Source organism: Protopterus annectens, chromosome 12.part0, assembly GCF_019279795.1.
Source record: "Protopterus annectens isolate FY-2018-M chromosome 12.part0, PAN1.0, whole genome shotgun sequence".
NCBI classification, from domain to species: Eukaryota; Metazoa; Chordata; order Ceratodontiformes; family Protopteridae; genus Protopterus; species Protopterus annectens.
Window position 1 is genome coordinate 1016954276 of NC_056746.1, and position 21811 is coordinate 1016976086.

At 43.3% G+C, this 21811-nt stretch overlaps 1 protein-coding gene across 1 annotated transcript in view; it reads left to right on the top strand.

Annotated features, from left to right (window-relative positions):
- Window positions 1–17245, top strand: part of PFDN4 (prefoldin subunit 4) — a 228887-nt gene extending 211642 nt beyond the window's left edge. The window contains exon 4 of the mRNA XM_044090039.1: window positions 16859–17245. Coding sequence (XP_043945974.1) covers window positions 16859–16990 — 132 coding nt within the window. The 3' untranslated portion in view covers window positions 16991–17245. The remainder of the gene's footprint in view (window positions 1–16858) is intronic.
- The last annotated feature ends 4566 nt before the right edge of the window (window positions 17246–21811 follow it).

Genomic DNA, 21811 nt, shown 5'->3' on the forward strand with positions numbered 1-21811 from the left:
AAGGATTTCCATTCCCTCTGCATACCTTGTTTAGGCCCAGACCACGACGTCTCGGGCTGTCGCTTTTGTGCTACTTTCAATAAACGCACTATTAAGCGTCAGGCGGAGTTCGCCCAACACTTTTTTGGTAAAGCCTTTGATTATAAAATGTCGTCGTAGACTCAGACTACCGTTTTGTCCAAAAAATGCAAGGACAAGGACCGACACGCGAGGTCCGTGGTCTCCACCGACACCACGCCAAAACCGGCTACACGTGGTCCGGTTCTCAGCGAGACGCCTATGCAGTCCCTGACTACCGACAACACTTCTTTGGCGGTGTCTTCTGTAACAGAGACCGCAGGTACCTCGGCCCATACCCAGACTACAACCACCGAAGCCACTGTGAGCATTGAGCCTCCTAATGTGGACAGGTCCATTTCCACCCATGGTGTCATTAGACCCTCATCTTCCTTTTCCATTAAGGCCTTTACTAACTCAGCCAGGCATCCCAAGAGGCCTGTTGCACAGGGCCCATCTCCAGGCCCCATGCCTAAAAAGCAGATGCTTAAAATGGCTGAGGATTTAATTACTCTTATCAGGGGTACCCAACCCCCTCCAGACAAGAGACCCAGAGTGGAGGAAGATTCTCCCTCTTCTGATCAGGGCTCCATTTTTTCAGAACATTCTGATGTAGAGGAACACTCTTACTCCCCTTTTGAAGATTCTGATGCAGAGCAGTCCATTCCTTCTGTATCTCCTCCAGAGGATTTTTCTTTTGGGGAAACCTTGCACACCTTGAGGGAACACTTCCATTGGGAAGGCCAAGACTTTTCTGATTCCAAGAAAAGACTTAGGGAATTTCTTTTGTTACCTCAACACAGACCTCTGGCGATACCTCCTGTCTTGGACATACTTGATTATGTTTATTCGGAGGCTTGCCTTAATCCGGATTTCCTGCCTCCTGCCTCAGTCAAGCCTGATAGGTACTACAGAGTTCCTAACTCTCACCAATTTCTTTATAAAAGCCATAATGCTGACCCTGAAACCATTTCTCAAGGCCCCAAGGGAATGAAGGCCTCTACTGCTAAGAATACACTACCTTCCGAAAGAGAGTCAAGATCCTTAGAAAGGTGGGGAAAAAAGGTATATACCTCGGCCACCCTAGCCATGAGGGCCTTAAATTGTCAGTTCCATATGCTTAAATATCAGCAGTTTCTGTTATCACAATTAAGAAATAAAATGTCTCAACCTGAACAACCAGATTTGAAGGAGTTGCAGGATATGATGCATAGTGCAGAACAAGTGGGTAAACACACGTTAAAATGTGGCTATGATGCCCTAGAGGCCTCAAGTAGAGCTGCTGTTACAGGATCAGTCATTTGTAGACATGCCTGGCTTAGGGAACAAATCTTGCCTGATCATGTGAAAGCTAAACTACTAGATGCTCCTTTACAAAAGGATGTGCTATTTGGAACTAATGCTGAGGAGATACTACGGAAAATGGAAGAAAAAGCCAAATCTATGCAAACTGTCAAAGCTTTTCTACAGGTTCAACCACCACGTTTTAGCAGAAATTGGCCTTCTAAAAACTGGTCCTTTCCAGCCACGGACAAGCCCCAAAGAGGTAGATACAGGCGCACAAGGGGCAGAGGACAATCACAAGGATCATATAGAGGCGGGCAATGGCAAACTCCAGCACCAAGAGGTGGCGAAGACAGTGCACAACAATACAGGAAACAAACCCAATGACTTCCTCCTTTCCATGCCAAGCAAGTCTCAGCTGGCAGCACCCTTGGGAGGAAAGCTGGCATTATTTACAAGAAATTGGCATATTGTCACAACAGACAAATGGATCATGGACGTTATAAACAGAGGCTACAGATTTCATTTTCACACTCTTCCAAAAATGAGAGGCATGCCAAACCTGCCACACAATCAAAGGGCAGAGGCACAACTACAAATTTCAAAGCTCATAGTCATGAAAGCTATTCAAGAGGTACCTACTCACGAACAAGGTCAAGGTTTTTATTCCAGGCTATTTCTGGTACCAAGGAAAGGAACCAACTGGAGACCCATTTTGGACTTATCCATCCTAAACACATTCTTACTCGTACCAAGATTCAAGATGCTCACATTACAGCAGCTTCTTCCCATGCTGGGCAAGGAGTTTTGGCTGGTAACATTGGACTTCAAGGAGGCATACCTGCATGTCCCAATCAGACAAAGCTGCAGAAGATACCTCAGATTTCTTGCAGGTTCAATCCACTATCAATTCTCTGCATTGCCCTTTGGCTTATCTACTGCGCCCAGAGTATTCACGAAATGCCTGGCATCAGTAATTACCTACTGCAGACTTCAAGGGATACAAATTTACCCTTATTTGGACGACTGCCTGATCCAAGCAGACAGCAAGCACATACTTCTGGAACATCTGGCTTATGTAACACTGTTACTGAATTCTCTGGGATACACGGTCAACAAAGAGAAATCCAGGCTAATACCATCTCAGAAAATAATTTTCCTGGGTGCCAACTTGGACACAAACACCCAGATGGCCTATCTTACGCCAGAAAAGCGGGGGCAACTAACTCAGTACTTCAAAATACTAGCAAATTGTACCAGGATTACTGCAAGGAAAATCCTGCAGGCTCTGGGCTTCATGGCATCTTGCATTCTTTTAATCCCATGTGCAAAGTTGCATACGAGGAAACTTCAATGGTACCTAAAAGACCTATGGTCTCAACACAGCCACAGTTTGGAAACAATAATACCAATAATTCCATGTTTGCAAAAGGAATTTCTATGGTGGGCCCAAGCATGTCAAACACAGGTCTCCCATTCTGCAAGCCTCAAGCAAATCAAGTCATCACAACAGACGCCTCAGATTACACCTGGGGGGCGCACATGACAGACAGGTGCATTCAGGGCAAATGGTCCCAAAAGGAAAAGCACCTTCACATCAATCAAAAAGAAATGCTAGCAGTGATAAATGCAATTACAGCTTTCAAGGACCTCCTGCATCCAGGACAATTTTTGATAAGAACAGACAACACCACAGTAATGTGGTACATAAACAAACAAGGAGGAACACATTCATACCCCCTGTGCAGACTAGCCATGACACTTTGGAACCTGGCTCTGTAATGGCAAATCGAACTTCAAGCACACAGTACTTGCCAGGTTTGGAAAACACGCTGGCAGACAATCTAAGCAGAAATATGACAGATCCACACAAATGGAAGTTGCATCTTCAAGTGTTTACAAAGATAATCCAAGCGTGGGGAAGGCCAGACATAGATCTCTTTGCCTCCCACAGGAATCATCAATTGGAAAAGTTCTGTTCAAGGACCTTTCATCCAAAGGCCTGGAGAGTGGACGCCCTTTCATTCAGTTGGGCAGCATGGACAGTTTATGCTTTCCCACCTCTGCCTCTTCTGCCCAAGGTGCTCTTGAAAGCAAGAGCAGACAGACCGAAGATGATACTGATTGCTCCAGACTGGCCAAGACAACACTGGTACCCACTCCTGAGGAGCCTAACACATACTCCTCCCTGGTCCCTACCTCTAATGCCTCTTCTGCTGACTCAGCACAGCTACAAAACTCTTCACAGTCAGCTGAAAACACTCAATCTCGCTGCATGGAAAATTCCTTAACACCACAACAGACCCTACTCCCCAAAGAGGTGCAGGATGTCATTTTGGAGGCCAGAAGGCCATCTACTAGAAAGGCTTACTCCGCAAAATGGAAACTGTTTTGCTCTTGGAATGAGAAAAAAGGCCAAGACCCTAGAAAACTGAATTTGCCTCAGGTATTACAGTATCTAGCTGAGCTGCTGAACAGTGGACTTCCATTTTCCTCCATAAAAATCCATGCCTCAGTCATTTCTGCAGAATTTAACACTGATCCACCCTTATTCTCTCACCCACTCTTAAGACAGTTCCTCAGAGGGGCTAAGAATATAAGACCAGCAAGGAAACCACCAATGCCAGCCTGGGATCTTAATTACATTCTAGAAAAATTAACATTGCCTCCCTTTGAACCAGCTGCCTCAACAGATTTGCAATATTTGTCCTGGAAAACAGCTTTCCTTCTGGCCATTACCTCAGCTTGTAGGGTTTCGGAACTACAAGCCCTCATGGCTGTGCAGCCCTTTCTCATCTTCCATCAGGACAGGGTTTCCCTTCGAACCAACCCATCATTTATGCCTAAAGTGGTATCCAGGGTAGCTTTAAATCAAGCCATACACTTACCTACCTTTTACCCCAATCCTCAAAACAAAGGGGAAAGGCTGCTACACTCCTTAGACATCCATAGACAGCTACATTATTATTTGGACATAACAAAGCCTTTCAGGAAATCAGAACAGCTTTTTGTGTCCTATGCTGTAGGAGCTCAAGGGAAGCCAGTTACCAAACAGACAATTTCAAAATGGATAGGCCACTGCATTTGGTTTTGTTACTCCTATCATGGAAAATCTGTCCCTACAGGCATCAGATCCCACTCCACCAGGGCCACAGCTACCTCTACAGCCTTCCTCAGAGGAGTTCCTACCAAAGATATTTTGGAGGCAGCCACTTGGAGTTCTGTGCATACCTTCACAAAACACTACCACCTGCCTTTATATTCCAAAACTAGAGCAGGCTTTGCCACTGCTGTGTTGCAGGGCATTCTGGCTCATCCCAGTTCCACCTAGTGCCTACCACCCTGTGCGTAGCTTTGGGATTCTACCTATCTGTGATTACTGCAGCTGTATGCACGATGAACATAATACAGTTTTGTACCTACCATAAATGTAGATGTTCGAGTGCTAATACAGCTGCAGTACAGTTCCCCCCCCCCCTTTCCTTCCCCTCTTGGTAAAGGCCTAGGGCCTAACCCCTCTTCATACAACCTGATTGGGTTATCCTTCTATGGTATATTTGCTTGCAACTACTGATTTTTGATTATATTGCATTGCATGTATATAAGTATAATTTATGTATTGCCTTCCTTCTGGGGGCACCTGACATCTGGGGCAAGAAAGACTGAAGAAAATGGCATCGGCTGTGTCTTGTATACCCCTGCCTCACTGACGTCAGGAAAGAAAGCGACAACAACCGATGCCGGACCTAGACTTTGGAATTCGGCCGACCGAGGACCCGCCTGACGGCAGAAAACCCATCTGTGATTACTGCAGCTGTATTAGCACTCGAACATCTACATTTATGGTAGGTACAAAACTGTACTTTCCGCTGTGCTCCGGAATATCCTTCCATGAGGGCCACCCAAGAGTTTAGTAGCTGGGGACTCCATCCCACAGGTTGAAGATCAAATGAAGTAAACTACTTCAGGTAAAGATGTTATGTACTCTCCATAATATTCCATCCGAGTAGTTCTACTTCATTTGTCTTCAACCGTCCCTCCCTCCTTCCCCCTTGGCTTACCATATGGGCCTGTTTGGCTGAAGTTTTAGCTGCATGAGGTGTTTACAGGTCGGGTTCTCAGTATAAGTGGCAGCAAACTCGATCTGGAGGTTAGAAGGAAGTGGAGGTGTGTTATGGGTAAGGTGAGGAGCTTGGAGCTCATAGCAGATGCTAGTGAACTTGTCTGCTCGAATCCGATACGGATCCGGTACCCACAGGTTGAAGACAAATGAAGTAGAACTACTCAGATGGAACGTTATGGTGAGTACATAACTTCTTTCTACCTTTTAACATTTAAGTACGCAGTATCTAACAGCTTAAAAGCAAGCACTGCATGCAGGATCATGTAATCTACTGTACATTCTGTCAGTTCAGTCAGACTTGTATGGGTTGTAAATATGATCGTTTTTCCTTTCTTGCAGAAGTGTCCAGTTTGTTAAATGGACATCCCCTTCATCTGTGTCTGTGCATAAAGCCTTTGTTAAAATCTCTGTTGCAGCGTTTTCACTCTCTTTATAAGCCCAACTACAAGGGCATGCTTTCATTTTATCAGCTTAGTAGGCAGAATCCATAACATAAGTTCATTTTTTCAGCTTTCATTGGGCTTATTTTCATCAAAGCATGTTCCCTGAAAACATGAAGGATTGCATAGTTGAAAGTTATCCCCTACTCCTAGTGAAAAGGTCATACAAAGTAGGCAAGACTCATGGAATTTATTCTGTCAGTCTTAGCAGAGTCACACACACACACACACACACACACACACACACACACACACACACACACACACACACACTTTACGCTCTAAGCTGCTCCAAAAGCATGCAGTCATTGCCACAAAGTAAAATACTGCTGGAAAAAAAACTGTAATGAAACACATGCAAAAGTCTATGAAATGGATGCTGCTGTAATACCTCAAGCAAAATAACTAGTTTTACTAGTAGTGTTGCTATTTCTTCTGGTAGGAACAAAGATAAAAATAAAATGTTTAAATGAAGTTGCGGTTCTTGGAATGCCAGTAAGTAATGGGCGTTGTGACAGGACAAATTATCTCAACACTGCATTTTATGAACAAGATAATATTTCATGAAAATTCCTGTTTGAAAAGTTAAATCAAGATTCCCCACAAGATTTTACTTTACAATGGTGGCTGCTGTATAAATTACTAGTAGGAGAAAGGAATGCTATCTTTAAGCTTCAAACAGAAGAACAATTACAGAGTATCGGTGTGTTTATATTATTTTGCTTGTTGTATTGATAATGCTACATAATTGAAAGTTGCTGATGTTGACTGTAGGAAGTAAACACTAGACAACGTGCTCAGGAAATGATTTTATGAGCAGGATTGCTAACAGAATTCAGGTACAAGTACCAGTTAAATGCCTGTAGAATGGAGGAGTCTGTTGCTTTGAAAACCGAAGTATAGAAAGACCACCATTCATGGCTCCTATTCTTCCTCATTATTAACTCTGTCTATGCATACAGTAGCATTTCAGTTTTAGTCTTGAGATCTGTGTTTTCACAGCTGTTTATGTATGCATGGATAGAGTTATAATAATGAGGAAGCAGAAGAGGAGACATGAATGGTTGTCTTTCTATGCTTTGCATCTTTGTTTGCATGTAGCACATTGTACAGTTAAGGAACTTTGATGTCCTTCAAGGATGCATCTGCAGTCCTTACAAATGGGTTGTCCTGGCCTCAGGCAGCCCTTCGGTCGGCCGGATTCCAAAGTCTGGGTCTGGCCTCGGCTGATGTCGCACTTCACCCGACGTCATAGCTGCAGTTCAGCGGGTATAAAGGCATCAGCCGACGCCATTTTCCCCAGTCTTTCTTGCCGCGTGGCACCCGAAGCAGAAGCTGTTCGCAAGTGCCGGTCGGTCAGAACCAGAGATTACAACTACCGAAGACTTCTAAAAAGCTAAGTACCCCGTTGGGGACTCTTTCTTGCCTCAGCGGATGTCAGAAAAAGTGAATAACTGTTTAACTTGTGGGAAACAAATACCTCATAAAGATTTCCACTCTTACTGCCTACCTTGTTTAGGCCCAGACCACGACGTAGCAGCTTGTATAGCCTGTGCTTCTTTCAACCGACGGACGCTTAGACGTCGGTCGGAATTTGCTGAGGAGTTTTTCGGCTCCGCTTTTGATAACAATATGCCGTCGGAAACTCCGACTTCGCAATTAACTAAAAAGCGCAAGGAAAAGGACCGACATTTGCGGTCCGCGGTTTCGGCCGAAACCGCGGTTAAGTCAACCGCGAGTGTCTCGGTTTCGACTGAAACAAAGTCCACGGTTCTTCCTTCGGCCGAAAGCTTGCCTCCTACCGAGGCCTCATCCAGCATGGCTGAATCTGCTACTGAAATCCCACCTGCTCTTGCAGGTTCACAGGATTTATCTGATACTATACCTTTAGATATATCTACTCCTGCACGTGGAGCTGCTAGGCCCCCTGCATCCATGTCGATTAAGGCTTTTCCCAGGACTAAAGCAGCAAAATCTACCAAAACTGTGCCTGCTAAGACCCCCTCTCACAGGCCTAGCTCTAGTTCTCAAATGCTTAGTCTAGCAGAGGATCTCATTTCTTTGATCCGGGGATCCCAACCTCACCCTGACAGGGCCTCTCACCCACCTCCAGAGAAGAGGCCTAGAGCAGAGCCCCCTGAGCCAGTTTCTTCAGATTACTCCTCTGATGATTCAGATAATACAAACCCTCCAGAGGGCCCTTATTCTCCTTATGAGGACTCTGATGCAGAAGACTCCATTCCTTCTGCCTCTCCGCCTGAGGAATTTTCTTTTGGGGAAATCTTGCATGCTATGAGGGAACAATTTCAATGGCAGGGCCAGGATTTTTCAGACTCTAGGAAAAGGCTTAGGACCTATTTGCATTTGCCACAGCATAGGCCTTTAGCCATTCCTCCAGTACTCACTGTTGTGGATGATGCATTTAATGATGCTTGTACTGCTCCTGATTCTCTTCCTCCGGCCCCTGCTAAGCCCGACAGGTACTACAGGGTTCGGACACACATTATCATTTGTATAAGGCTCCTTTTGCAGATCCTGAAACTATCTCCCAGGGACCCAAGGCTGTAGCAGCTACCTCTGCCAAAAACCCCCTCCCTCTGAAAGGGAATCTAGGGCCTTAGAGATGGGGTAAAAAGTTTACACTTCTGCTACTCTTTCGCTAGGGCCTTAAACTGTCAATTCCACATGATTCAGTATCAGGAATTTATGTTAGATCAGTTAACTAAAAACTGTCCTCGTCTGAACCATTAGACAAAAATCTGTTCAGGAAATGGTACATAACATTCAGCAGGTCAGTAATCATTCTTTAAAATGCGGCTATGATGCACTGGAGGCTTCCTTTAGATCAGCTATGACTGGTACAGTGATCAGAAGGCATGCATGGTTAAAAGACCAGTCCTTACCAGACCATGTTAAATCAAAGCTCCTAGATGCTCCCATGGATAAGCTCAATTTGTTTGGCTCCTGCACAGCAGGTGCTGAAGAAGGTGGAAGAGAAAGCAAAATCTGTCCAGACAGTCAAGGATTTCTTACAGGTCCAGCCTCCAAGGTTTAGTAGGAACTGGCCTTCCAAGAATTGGTCCTTTCCAGACACCTCCAGAGCTCAGAGAGGCAGGAATAGGCCCAAGAGGCAGGGGTCAATCCAGAGGTGCCTACAGGGGCGCCAGTGGCAGCCTAACAACCAGCGAGTACTGCCACAGATCCAGCCACCACCACTTCCACAGGACAATCACAGTGACTTGGCTCTGAGACCGCCTACCAGGGAACAACTAGAAGCACCCTTAGGCGGAAAGCTAGCCTTATTTTCAGTAAACTGGCATCACATCACAGGAGACAAATGGATTTTACAGACAATAGACCAAGGTTACAGGTTTCACTTCCATACTCTACCAAGGAAGAGAGGAATGCCAAACCTACCTCCAAATCAGAAGACAAAAGCTCTACAACAAATACACCACTTACTAAGGATGAGAGCTATAGAAAGGGTACCGTCTATGGAACAAGGGCAAGGATTTTACTCCAGACTTTTCCTGGTGCCAAGAAAAGAAAACCAATGGAGACCTATTCTCGACCTGCCCGCTCTAAACACATACCTCATTGTTCCAAAATTCAAAATGCTGACCCTACAGCAGCTTCTTCCCATGCTGGGCAAGGAGTCTTGGCTGGTAACTCTAGATCTCAAGGAGGCATACCTGCATGTCCCCATACGACCAGATTGCAGAAGATACCTCAGATTTCTTGCAGGATCAGAGCATTATCAATTCTCAGCATTGCCCTTTGGCTTATCTACTGCGCCCAGAGTATTCACGAAATGCCTGGCCTCAGTAATTGCTCATTGCAGGCTTCAGGGAATTCAAATTTACCCTTACCTGGACGACTGCCTGTTACAAGCGGACAACAAAAACAAATTAGAAAAAGATTTGAAAAAGGTCATTCATATACTGCAAGCCCTGGGATACACAGTCAATATAAAAAAGTCAAGGCTGATACCATCCCAGAGGATAACTTTCTTGGGTGCAGAGCTGGACACATCAAATCAAATGGCATCCCTCACAGCAGAAAAACAGAAGCACCTTCCTCTCTATTTCATGGCATTAACAAAGCAGAACCAGCTAACAGCAAGGAAAGTCCTGCAAGCCCTGGGTTACATGGCATCCTGCATAATATTGATTCCACATGCCAGACTACATATGAGAAAGTTACAATGGTACCTAAGGAATTTATGGTCTCAGCACAAGCACAGCCTAGAAACCCAAATTCCAATAATTCCATGCCTGAAGCAAGAATTCCAATGGTGGGCTCAGGCCTGTCAATCGAACAAAGGGCTACCCTTCCACAGCACTCAACCAAGCCAGACTATCACAACGGACGCCTCAGACCTCGGTTGGGGGGCACACATGCTGGACAAGTGCATACAAGGCTTATGGACTCAAGACCAGCAGAACCTACACATAAATCAAAAGGAGATGCTGGCAGTAAAACTGGCAATTCAGACATTCAGACCATTTCTTCGACAGGGTCAATTGCTGATAAGGACAGACAACACCACAGTTATGTGGTACATCAACAAACAGGGAGGCACACATTCATACCCTCTATGCCGGATGGCAATGGACCTCTGGAATGTGGCACTGAGCTTCAACATTCAGTTACAAGCAATATTTGTACCAGGAAAAGAAAATATACTAGCAGACATCCTAAGCAGAACTACCACGGATGCCCACAAATGGATGCTACATCCAGACATCTTCAAATCCATTACAGAGAAATGGGGACTACCAGAAATAGACTTATTCGCATCCCCACACAACCACCAATTGAAAAAATTCTGCACGAGGGCATACCACCCACTTGCTTGGAAGGTGGACTCCCTATCTTTCAGTTGGAAAAACCTGACAGCATATGCATTCCCACCTCTTCCTTTGATACACAAGGTGCTATGGAAGATCAAAGAAGGCCGTCCAAGGATCATCCTGATAGCTCCAGACTGGCCGAGGCAGCATTGGTACCCATTACTGAGGAGCATGTCTCGGGAACAAATATGGCCTCTGCCCCTAGTTCCCTTACTGTTAACACAGAACAACTTCAAAGCCCTGCATCCAAACCTGAAAACACTGCAGCTGGCTGCCTGGAACATTGCATAAGACAAAATAACCCAGATTTATCTCAAAGGGTTAAAGACATTATCTTGGAGGCTCGCAGACCCTCAACAAGAAAAACTTATTCAGCAAAATGGAAAAGATATCTCATTTGGAGTGCAACAAAAGGAGTAGATGCATCATTGGCAAACATAGCTAACATCCTCGAATATTTAGCAGAGCTTTTCCACAATGGTCTGTCTTACTTCCTCCATTAAGATTCATGCATCAGCAATTTCAGCAGAATACAACATGGATCCTCCAGTCCTTTCTCAACCTCTACTCAGACAGTTTCTCAGAGGAATTAAAAATGTGAAACCACCAAGGAAACCACCATTGCCTACATGGGACTTGAACTTTGTGTTAGAAAAGTTAACACTCCCCCCTTTTGAACCAGCAGCAACAGCAGAATTACAGTACTTATCTTGGAAGACTGCATTCCTGCTTGCAATCACTTCAGCTAGAAGGGTTTCTGAATTACAGGCATTAATGGCAGTACAGCCCTTCCTTATCTTCCATCAGGATAGTGTCCATGAGAACTAATCCTACCTTTATGCCAAAAGTGGTCTCCAGAGTATCTTTAAACCAAGCAATACACCTACCAACATTCTTCCCCAACCCACAGAACAGGGGGGAAAGATTGCTGCATACCTTGGATGTACACAGACAATTGCACTACTACCTGGACAGAACCAAGAACTATAGAAAAACTGACCAGCTTCTGGTAGCATATGCCACAGGAATGGAAGGAAAAGCAATTTCAAAACAAACAATCTCAAAATGGATAGGAAATTGCATTAGATTTTGTTACTCTTTTCATGGAAAGGCAACTCCAGAAAACATCAGACCTCATTCCACAAGGGCTACAGCCACTACTACAGCTTTCTAGTGGCTACCAAAGACATTTTAGAGGCTGCTACTTGGAGCTCCGTGCATACATTTGCCAAGCATTATAATCTGCCTTTATACTCCAGATCCCGAGCAGGTTTTGCCACTGCTGTTTTGCAAGGGATCTTAACTATACCCTAAACTCTTAGTGCCTCCTTAGTGCCTCCTCCCCCAGTTTGGCTATGGTATTCTACCCATTTGTAAGGACTGCAGATGCATCCTTGAAGGACATAGTACAGTTTTGTACCTACCATAAATGTAGATGTCCGAGAGGTATGCATCTGCAGTCAGGATTACCCACCCTCCTTCCCCTCTGTGGTACTCCTAGGGTATTTGCCCATCTTGTAGCTAGCTGGGGAATCTATTATGGTGTATTTGTTTGTATATATGTATATACATGTTTATTTCTATTTGCTCTCTATTGTTTGGAAACATTTGCATTTATCCAAATTTAGCCTTCCTAGAGGGCACCTGGCATCTGGGGCAAGAAACACTGAGGAAAATGGCGTCGGCTGATGCCTTTATACCCGCTGAACTGCAGCTATGACGTCGGGTGAAGTGCGACATCAGCCGAGGCCAGACCCAGACTTTGGAATCCGGCCGACCGAAGGGCTGCCTGAGGCCAGGACAACCCATTTGTAAGGACTGCAGATGCATACCTCTCGGACATCTACATTTATGGTAGGTACAAAACTGTACTTTTTTCTCCGTTAAGACAGAAGACATTCCAAGTTCCTCGTTCTGAAGCTTCTCAAATTTTCTGCGTTTTGTACATTTTCTAGTCGCACACACTTGCTTGCAGGATTTTAATGCATACAAGAAAATTGGAGAAAATGACACAGAATTGTGTTAAAAACCCTGATATATAAAGTAAATGTGACATTTGCTTACAGCTGAATGCATGTGTGTGTATTCTAGTGCATGACACTCGGATTGTGTCTGTGAATATTGAGTCTGTGTGACTCCATTGACAGTACATTTGTATTGCAGGCGTGCGAAGCAGAAAAAAACATTTAAACTCACTAACTTGATGCGAGTATACTACAACACAAATAATTGGCATGAAATTGGTGAGAGAGTTAAGCAGCTGAGTTTCAAGTTAATGTAGAGCCAAGCACTAAGGGCACAGACACTTCTTAGAACCCTGGAAAGTCCAGAAACCTTGCAAAAAGTACTAGTAAGAAGGTGATTGGGTCAATGTGTGCAGCTGTTCATCACTGTCTTCCCGGAGATGTTTCCTGGTCCCAGTTGAACAGATAATTTCCTGTGCTGGTAACTGATGGTAGTAGATGCAGTTGAAGTGGATGGTGGGTGCAATTTTACAAAGTATGTTGAAGCCCTAGTGATGTGTGACTTCATGTGCTTCTTGAAAGTTGTCCAGAATGCTAATAAATTTTGGATATCCTCCAGAAAAAGCAGAGCTGCAAGGAGCCCAACATAGAATATTTTGAGTGATGGTCTTGCACTGGAGGGATAATCTTTAAAATATTAAACAAAAAAAATAAATCCCAAAACATTGTATATTCAGTACGTGTTTACATCCTATATGTTTTGGGATTTTTTATTTAGACAATACTAAAGGAACAGTATGCCAAGAGTGTTTTAGAAGTGAAGAGAGTGTCTGACAGAGTGATGTTTATGAAGCTCGAAATTGATGGTGTAATGATGAATGTTAGTGCATATGCTCCACAAGTTGAGTGTGCGATGGATGTGAAAGAGACATTTTGGAGTGATTTGGATGAAGTTGTGGTGAGTGTACCCAAGGGTGAGAGACTAGTGATTGGAGTGGACTTTAATGGGCATGTTGAAGTGAACAGAGGGGATGAGGAAGTGATGGGTAGGTATGGTGTTAAGGAGAGGAATGCAGAAGGTCAAATGATTGTGGATTTTGTGAAAAGGATGGACATGGCTGTGGTGAATACATATTTTAAGAAGAGGGAGGAGCATAGGGTGACTTACAAGAGTGGAGGAAGATGCACACACAGGTGGATTATATCCTATGTAGGAGGGCCAGTCTGAAGGGAGATTGGAGACTGTAAAGTGGTGGCAGGGGAAAGTGTAGTTAAGCAGCATAGAATGGTGGTCTGTAGGATGACGGTGATCAAGAAGAGGAGGAGGAGTGTGAAAGCAGTGCCAAGGATTAAATGGTGGAAGTTAAAAAAAAGGTGATTGTGAAGTGGAGTTTAGGGAAGAGTTAAGACAGGCACTGGGAGGCAGTGGAGAGTTACCGAATAGCTAGGTAACTACAGCAGAACTAGTAAGGGAGACTGCTAGAAAGTTGCTTGGTGTGACATCTGGACAGAGGAAGGAGGACAAGGAGACCTGGTGGTGGAATGAGGAAGTACAGGAGAGTATACAGAGGAAGAGGCTGGAATGAGGAAGTACAGGAGAGTATACAGAGGAAGAGGCTGGCGAACAAGAAGAAGTGGGATTGTCAAAGAGATGAAGAAAGTAGACTTGAGTATAAGGAGATGAGGCGCACGGCAAAGAGAGGTGGCGAAAGCTTAAGGATAAGGCGTATGGAGAGTTGTATGAGAGATTGGACACTAAAGAGGGAGAAAAGGACCTGTACCGATTGGCTAGACAGAGGGACAGAGCTGGGAAAGATGTGCAGCAAGTAAGGGTGATGAAGGATAGTGAGGGAAAGGTACTCACAAGAGAGGAGAGTGTGTTGAGTAGATGGAAAGAGTATTTTGAGAGGCTGATGAATGAAGAGAATGAGAGAGAGAGAAGGTTGGATGATGTGGGGATAGTGAATCAGGAATTGAAACAGATTAGCAAGGAGGAAGTAAGGACAGCTATGAAGAGGATGAAGAATGGAAAGGCTGTTGGCCCAGATGACATACCAATGGAAGCATGGAGGTGCTTAGGAGAAATGGCAGTGGAATTTTTAACTAGATTGTTTAATGAAATTTTGGAAAGTCAGAGGATGCTTGAGGAGTGGAGAAAAAGTGTTTTGGTACCTATCTTTAAGAATAAGGGTGATGTGCAGAGCTGCAGTAACCACAGAGGGATAAACTTGATCAGTCACAGCTTGAAGTTATGGGAAAGAGTAGTAGAAGCTAGGTTAAGAAGGGAGGTGATGATTAGTTATCAGCAGTATGGTTTCATGCCAGGAAAGAGCACTACAGATGCAGTGTTTGCTCTGACAGTGTTATTGGAGAAATACAGAGAAGGTCAGAAGGAGTTGCATTGTGTCTTTGTAGACTTGAAGAAAGCATATGACAGGGTGTCTAGAGAAGAGTTGTGGTATTGTATGAGGACGTTGGGAGTGGCAGAGAAGTATGTAAGAGTGGTTCAGGATATGTACGAGGGTAGTGTGACAGTGGTGAGGACTGCAGTGGGATTGACAGATCCGTTTAAGGTGGAGGTGGGATTACATCAAGGATCAGCTTTGAGTCCTTTCTTATTTGCAGTGGTGATGGACAGGTTGACAGATGAGATCGGACAGGAGGACCCATGGACTATGATGTTTGCAGATGACATTGTGATCTGTAGTGAGAGTAGGAATCAGGTTGAGGAGACTCTGGAGAGGTGGAGATGTGCTCTAGAGAGCAGAAGAATAAAGGTCAGCAGGGCTTAGAGAGCAGAAGAATAAAAGTCAGCAGGGCTAAGACAGAATGTATGTGTGTAAATGAGAGGGAGGGTAGAGGAATGGTGAGGATGCAGGGAGTAGAATTGGTAAAGGTGGACGAGTTTAAGTACTTGGGATCAACAGTTCAGAGTAATGGTGAATGTGGAAGAGAGGTGAAGAAGAGAGTACAGGCAGGGTGGAATGGGTGCAGAAGAGTGTCAGGAGTGATTTGTGACAGACTGGTACCAGTAAGAGTGAAAGGGAAGGTCTACAAGAGGGTAGTGAGACCAGCTATGTTATATGGGTTAGAGACAGTGGCACTGACAAAAAGGCAGGAGTCAGAGCTGGATGTGGCAGAGTTAAAGATGTTAAGATTTGCACTCTGTGTGACTAGGATGGATAGGATTAGGAATCAGTATATTAGAGGGTCAGCTCATGTTGGACAGTTTGGAGACAAAGCAAGAGAGACGAGATTGCGTTGGTTTGGACATGTGCTGAGGAGGGATGATTGGTATATTGGGAAAAAGATGCTAAGGATGGAGCTGCCAGGTAAGAGGAAAAGAGGAAGGCCTAAGATAAGGTTTATGGACGTGGTGAGAGAGGACATGCAGGCGGTTGGTGTGACAGAGCAAGATGCAGAGGATAGGAAGAAATGGAAAGAGATGATCCGCTGTGGCAACCCCTAACGGGAAAAGCCGAAAGAAGATGATGATGACAGATATGCTGAAAATTGATGAAATATAGGCTGAATCGCATAGTGGTATTTCAGGCTACCCAAAGAAATATTTTTAACAGCTGTAAGTCACTGCTGTTAGCGTTTTATTATTATTAGTATTATTATTTTTACATTCTTATTCACACTTTGAGCTTTTTCTCAGTTTGTTTTCTTCTTTAAATATCTGAATTGCTTTGCTGTGTAATCGAGTGGGATGTACTGTCCTTGGCTTTCTTCATTCGTTAGCAAGATTTAAACTGTAGTGTGTTTGAAATGAGAATTTTTCTTTCTTGAATTTCCAAAATGGGATAACCAGCTAAACAGACTATATGGTAAAAATGAAACAGAAAAACATAAACCAAAAAGACTGACCGTCTCACAAAGGTCGGTCTCACAAAGTAATAAGTTTATTTGATGTGCAGTGTTGCAGTTTATTGAATAAACTTATTACTTTGAGAAACTGTCTATCTTTTTTGGTTTATTGTTTTTCTTTTTTTTTTTTTCTTGCTTTCTTGGATAGCCATTTTAAAGTAACTCTAAGGGAAAATGTGTTCTAAAATGAAATATCTTTGTTGTGAACTGCTGTTTTATTCATCGTGCATACAGCTGATAATTAGCTTGCTTAAATTTGTGTTTCAGGAAACTTTACAGGCAGAGATTAAAACCCTAGAACTGCGAGTGGAAACCATCCAGAAAATTTTGTCAGATCTCAAAGTACAGCTGTATGCCAAATTTGGAAGCAACATCAATCTTGAAGCAGATGACAGCTGAGTCCTAGCCCTGCAGCAGCTACTGCCATTTTATTTTTCAGGCAGTCATTATGTCAGTTGGCAACAGATGCTACCTAGATCTTATTTTTTTATTATCGGGCACACTTTGTGTTTGTTAAGCAAAGTTTATTATTTTGTACTTGCCTGTTTGCTATTTATTTGACAGCATAGTAATAATATTGTAAGTCAAAACTGTGATTCAGTCATTCAGAGATTGATCGGACTAAATTTAAGTAAAACCAACTAAAGATGGTGAGTCTGGCTTTTTATTTATCTTCCTTTCTCTGTATCTCTGGTTCATTGGATGTATTGGTGTTTTTGTATGACTGGGTATAATTTTCTTTTTCTTTCCAAAGTTTTTTTTTTTTTTCTTGCAGAGTCCTTCCCAGGCAAGTATGTGTTTACTACAGCAGCAGTTTTACTGCAGCATCATGTCTGGCTAAATGATGTGAAGGGTTATGTCATACTGTACAGAGAATGTAGTGTCAATCAGGAACTGTACACAGACATGGAGTGTCAGCAGTGAGTTTTATTGGGACACAGACTCCGGCACTGTTCATTATCCTCTGCACAACATAACCAGGCTTAATGTTTATTTTAGGGTAATTATTTTTGTCGCACAATAATTAACTTTTCTTGTCAAATTGCTGATTCAGCTGCAAACGAAATGTAGGTTTCAAACATTATGGTATGGATTGTCTTGTACAGTGCTTTCAGTTTGTTGGATTTCCTCGAGCCTCCATGGCTGCTTTGTAGTGTGTTTTCTACCTTATGATTTCTCTCTCTGCAGAGACGCTGGTGGCATTGTGGTACCACACTGAAGGTGTTCCTTGTTTGTTTAACTGTGTTGTCTTGATTTTGTATGTTAAATTCTGCATCATTTTGAACTGAATATATTGTGTTTCTTTTGTTTGTGGTACAAAGCAGTCCACCAGGATCTTGCTAATGTGCCACGTGGTGGAGGAGAGAAGTCTGCTGCTGGCTTACTGTCCTGGCCATATGGTTCCTTCAGTTTCTTACCAGCTTTGGCTGTTGACTGTGTCACACACATGTTTTTAAATGTAATTATTCTGGGGTTCAGGAAAAAAGACCACTTCTGTTCTATGCAGCAGTGGACCAGCACTCATGGGTCTTATTTATCTTCAGTGTACAGCTGCCCAGAAATAACATTTGGAAAGGTTTGGGGTAATGATGCTGCTTCATTTCCTGCTCATAGTTTTCACAAGTAACTTCCAAGCATAAAATCCACAGGAACTTAAAATAGCCTGGGGAGAATAACTCTATGATCTTGACATGCATTAGCTAGTCCAGTCAAGCTGCACTATACTGCATGTCCCATGGGTAAATTTGCTGACATGCATTAGCTAGTCCAGTCAAGCAGCACTATACTGCATGTCCCATGGGTAAATTTGATGACATGCACTAGCTAGCCCAATCAAGTGGCACTATACTGCATATCCCATGGATGAATTTTGAAGGTAGTTATCTGACTCCCAGAGGTCTTCCTTAAAATTGACTAAGGTGTTGAATTGTTTGATGTGCAAGGGGAGTCCTGTTGCATATGTAGGGCATGTATCTTTTGCCAGTAGACCCTGTTTATTTGCCCATGGAGATTAAGGCTTTGTTGCAGGTGTGAAGTGAGGCCACCAGTTTTGCAAACGGGAAGGAAGTGTAGTAGGGCAGGGTTATTTATAGTATGTAACACCAGATGGAGATAATTAGCAGGACATTGTACAAGGCAGAGTATAAACAGAGGATGTCTGTCTTGGCTGAATGGCTTAGGGAGCCTATTCGACCAATTTTAGGTAGGTACAAAATGTAGGCTTCTTGTTGTGGAGTAGGTCTCCTTACAGGCTCTCCAAACCCAGTGGAGTGGCTGGTTCTTCCTGAGACCAATAAGTAAAAACAAAGAGAAGCCTTTTGTTCAAAGTAATTCGCTGTTATATTCCTGTAGGTGTTTTGCAGGCAGACTGCTAACCAGAATAGAATGTACAGATTCTCAAAATCAAGCATTGAAAACAAGAAGCAATTCTTTTTTTGCTTTAAGCTGTCAAGTTTATTCAAAGCAATGAGCACATTCCTCTATTAGACTTCGTAATATTCAATGTTTCTTCCTGAAAAACCATTATAATTCCAGTTGTTTAAGAACCTTAAACAAGGAGGTGTGGTGGAAAACAGCTTTGCATAATTGAGGGGTAAGGCTATGGTTCCTGATTAGCTTCTAATCTGGCTTGCTGTTTTGGAGGGGAGGCCAAGTACCACATTAAAATAAGCGTTTTAGATTGGCTAATAGTTAGGTCTGCTGATTTGGAGGGAGGCCAAATTCTTAGTTAGAATAAGTCATAGACTGATTAGGTTTTTATTTACCTCCATTATTTTGTTAATTTATTTATTTTGACATTTACCAGGAAGGTCCATCTGGACAAGAAATCCATTTTCAGCAGAGGCCCAGGGAGAAAAGCTCCACATCAGACTTGAGAGCTACAGTATCTAAATTATTAACATAGTAAAAATGAGACAAGCACATACATTCTGCTGAAAATGGACTAGGCAAGAAGTCCAATTTCAGTGGAGACAGCTCTGCATGAGAGTTAACAGATGCAATTATATATAGAGTGATACAAAACACTGTCTAAATTAGCGTAGTAAAACAGGCCAAGTACATATAGTCTAGTATATATAGTACAGCATAGAATATACAGGGAGAGTCATATTTACAGTTTTGTGTTTAGGCAAATTAATGCAATTAAAATTTAAGGTTGATATTCGGAGGAAACCGTGCCATATGATGTAATGGAAAGTTTGCCATTATTATACTATGGTGGTAAACAATGCAGTGGAAATTTACAGTTATTATAACGTGGAAAAAGTGGATAAGGGAGGGAGTAGGGGGCTACGGGGGAGAGTTTAGAGTGGTTAGTGATAGTGATGAGAGGTAGAAATTGACAGAGTAGAAAGGTGATGTAAGATATGTTTGAGGACAGAGGGGGGGAGGAGGAAAAGGTTAAGTGTGGGATAGAGAGAGCGTACAGAATTAAGAGTTTAGGTTACTGTGCAGGTGAGAGGGGTACAACTGTGAGAATGTAGAAGACATGACAGAGTCAGTCAGGAGATGTACATGTACAGTGCCAGGAGTTGGTTAGGTGAGTCTTAAGGAGTTGTTTGAACTTGGAGGGGTTTGTGGTAGTTAGCATGTGTTTGGGGGATGGTGTTCCATAGCCTGGAGATTTGGTTAGAGAGAATCCCCAAAACTGTTATTTAATTGTGTGCCCTGTTGGTAGGAATTTTGTCAGATGATTTCAGGATTCTGTTAGTGAGGTTGTAAGATATTTTGGAGAGCTGGGCAGTTCTAACCAGTTCAGTCGGTGAAGAGCAGTAGAGTGATGGGCTGTGGGGAGACAGCTCCAAATCTGGCAGTCTTGTTTTAGCAGGTTTCAAACTTAGGTCAGTTTTCTTGAGGTTTGTGAGGGTAGGAGAGGCATATAGAAGGGTGGATAGTAAGTGGGTCTTGGCAGTAGATTGTCTGGTGGAGGTGGTGAGGAATGGTTTGTCTCTGTGTAGATAACTTAGTTTTATGCGAGTCTTTTTAATGGCTGCTGCCATGTGTTTTGAATTTCAGGCTAGCCTCAACAGCCAGAATGTTAGCATGCATAAGTACAGTAGTCATTCAGATTATAAGCTTATTTAAGTTTTAAGTTACTAAGCCTCAATCCTGATGTGTTTCTATGTAATAAATCTGCTTGAACCAAACCCACATAAAAAAATTGTTTAGATGAGAAAGGAGGATAGATAATCATGGGACGTATTGGAGAAGATCATTAGCTTAGTTTTGCTGAGACTGAGGGTAGTCAGCAATTCAGGATTCTATGGCTGAAAAGGATTGTTTAGTTATTTCTTGGAGTAGAGGGAGGGAAGGAGCAGTGCAGATGAGTGGAGTCACCAGCATATTGTATAATAGTGTTGTGTGGAGTTTGTTGGTGAAGACAGAGAAGAAGAAGAGGACTTAGTCCTTCAATCCTTGTAGGACTCCTGTGATGGTTAAGTGAGATGAGAGGTCTAATTCCCATTTAACAGCCTGTTGGTGGTCGGTTGATGGTCTGATAGGTAGCTGTGAAACCATGAGAGGGTAGTTAGGCTTAGATTTAAGAGTGACATTTCATGGAAGAGGATTTTGGTGGGATACAGTGTCAAATGCTTTAGACCTATCTAGGAAGATGGAAGCTACTAGTTGTCCGTTAATTTTAAATTGGTTGATTGTGTAGATGAAACTTGTGAGGGCTAATGTTCTTCGTGTCTCACTGTTGCAGTCGTCACACTTGGGTCATCCTGCCAGGGATAGCCCTGAGTCAGCCCGAATACCAGAGGCTTAGTATTTCTGCTTTGGTTGCTGTCGCTTCAAGACGGACTTCAGAGGTATAAAAACAGGCAGCCGACGCCATTACAGCTGTCTTTCTTGCCGAGGAGCCCGAAGCAGAAGCAGTTCGCACGAGTGCCGGTCGGCTGCTACCCAAGTTTTTGTTCCGATATTCAATCATCCTGAAGTATTCAAAAACCAAGTATCCCGTTGGGGATCCTTTTTCTTGCTCTAACCAATGTCAGAAAAAGTTAATAATTGTCTCGCATGTGGAAAGCAAATACCGCACCAAGATTTCCATTCTTACTGCGTCACCTGTTTAGGCTCAGACCACAACGTACCTTGCTGTCGGTTTAGTGCCTTGTTCAACGCCCGAACTATTTGTCGTTGGGCCCCTATTGTAGCTAAATACTTTCATTCTCTATCTCCGTATTCTGAAGTGGCCTCGGTAAGCCATCCGACTACTGA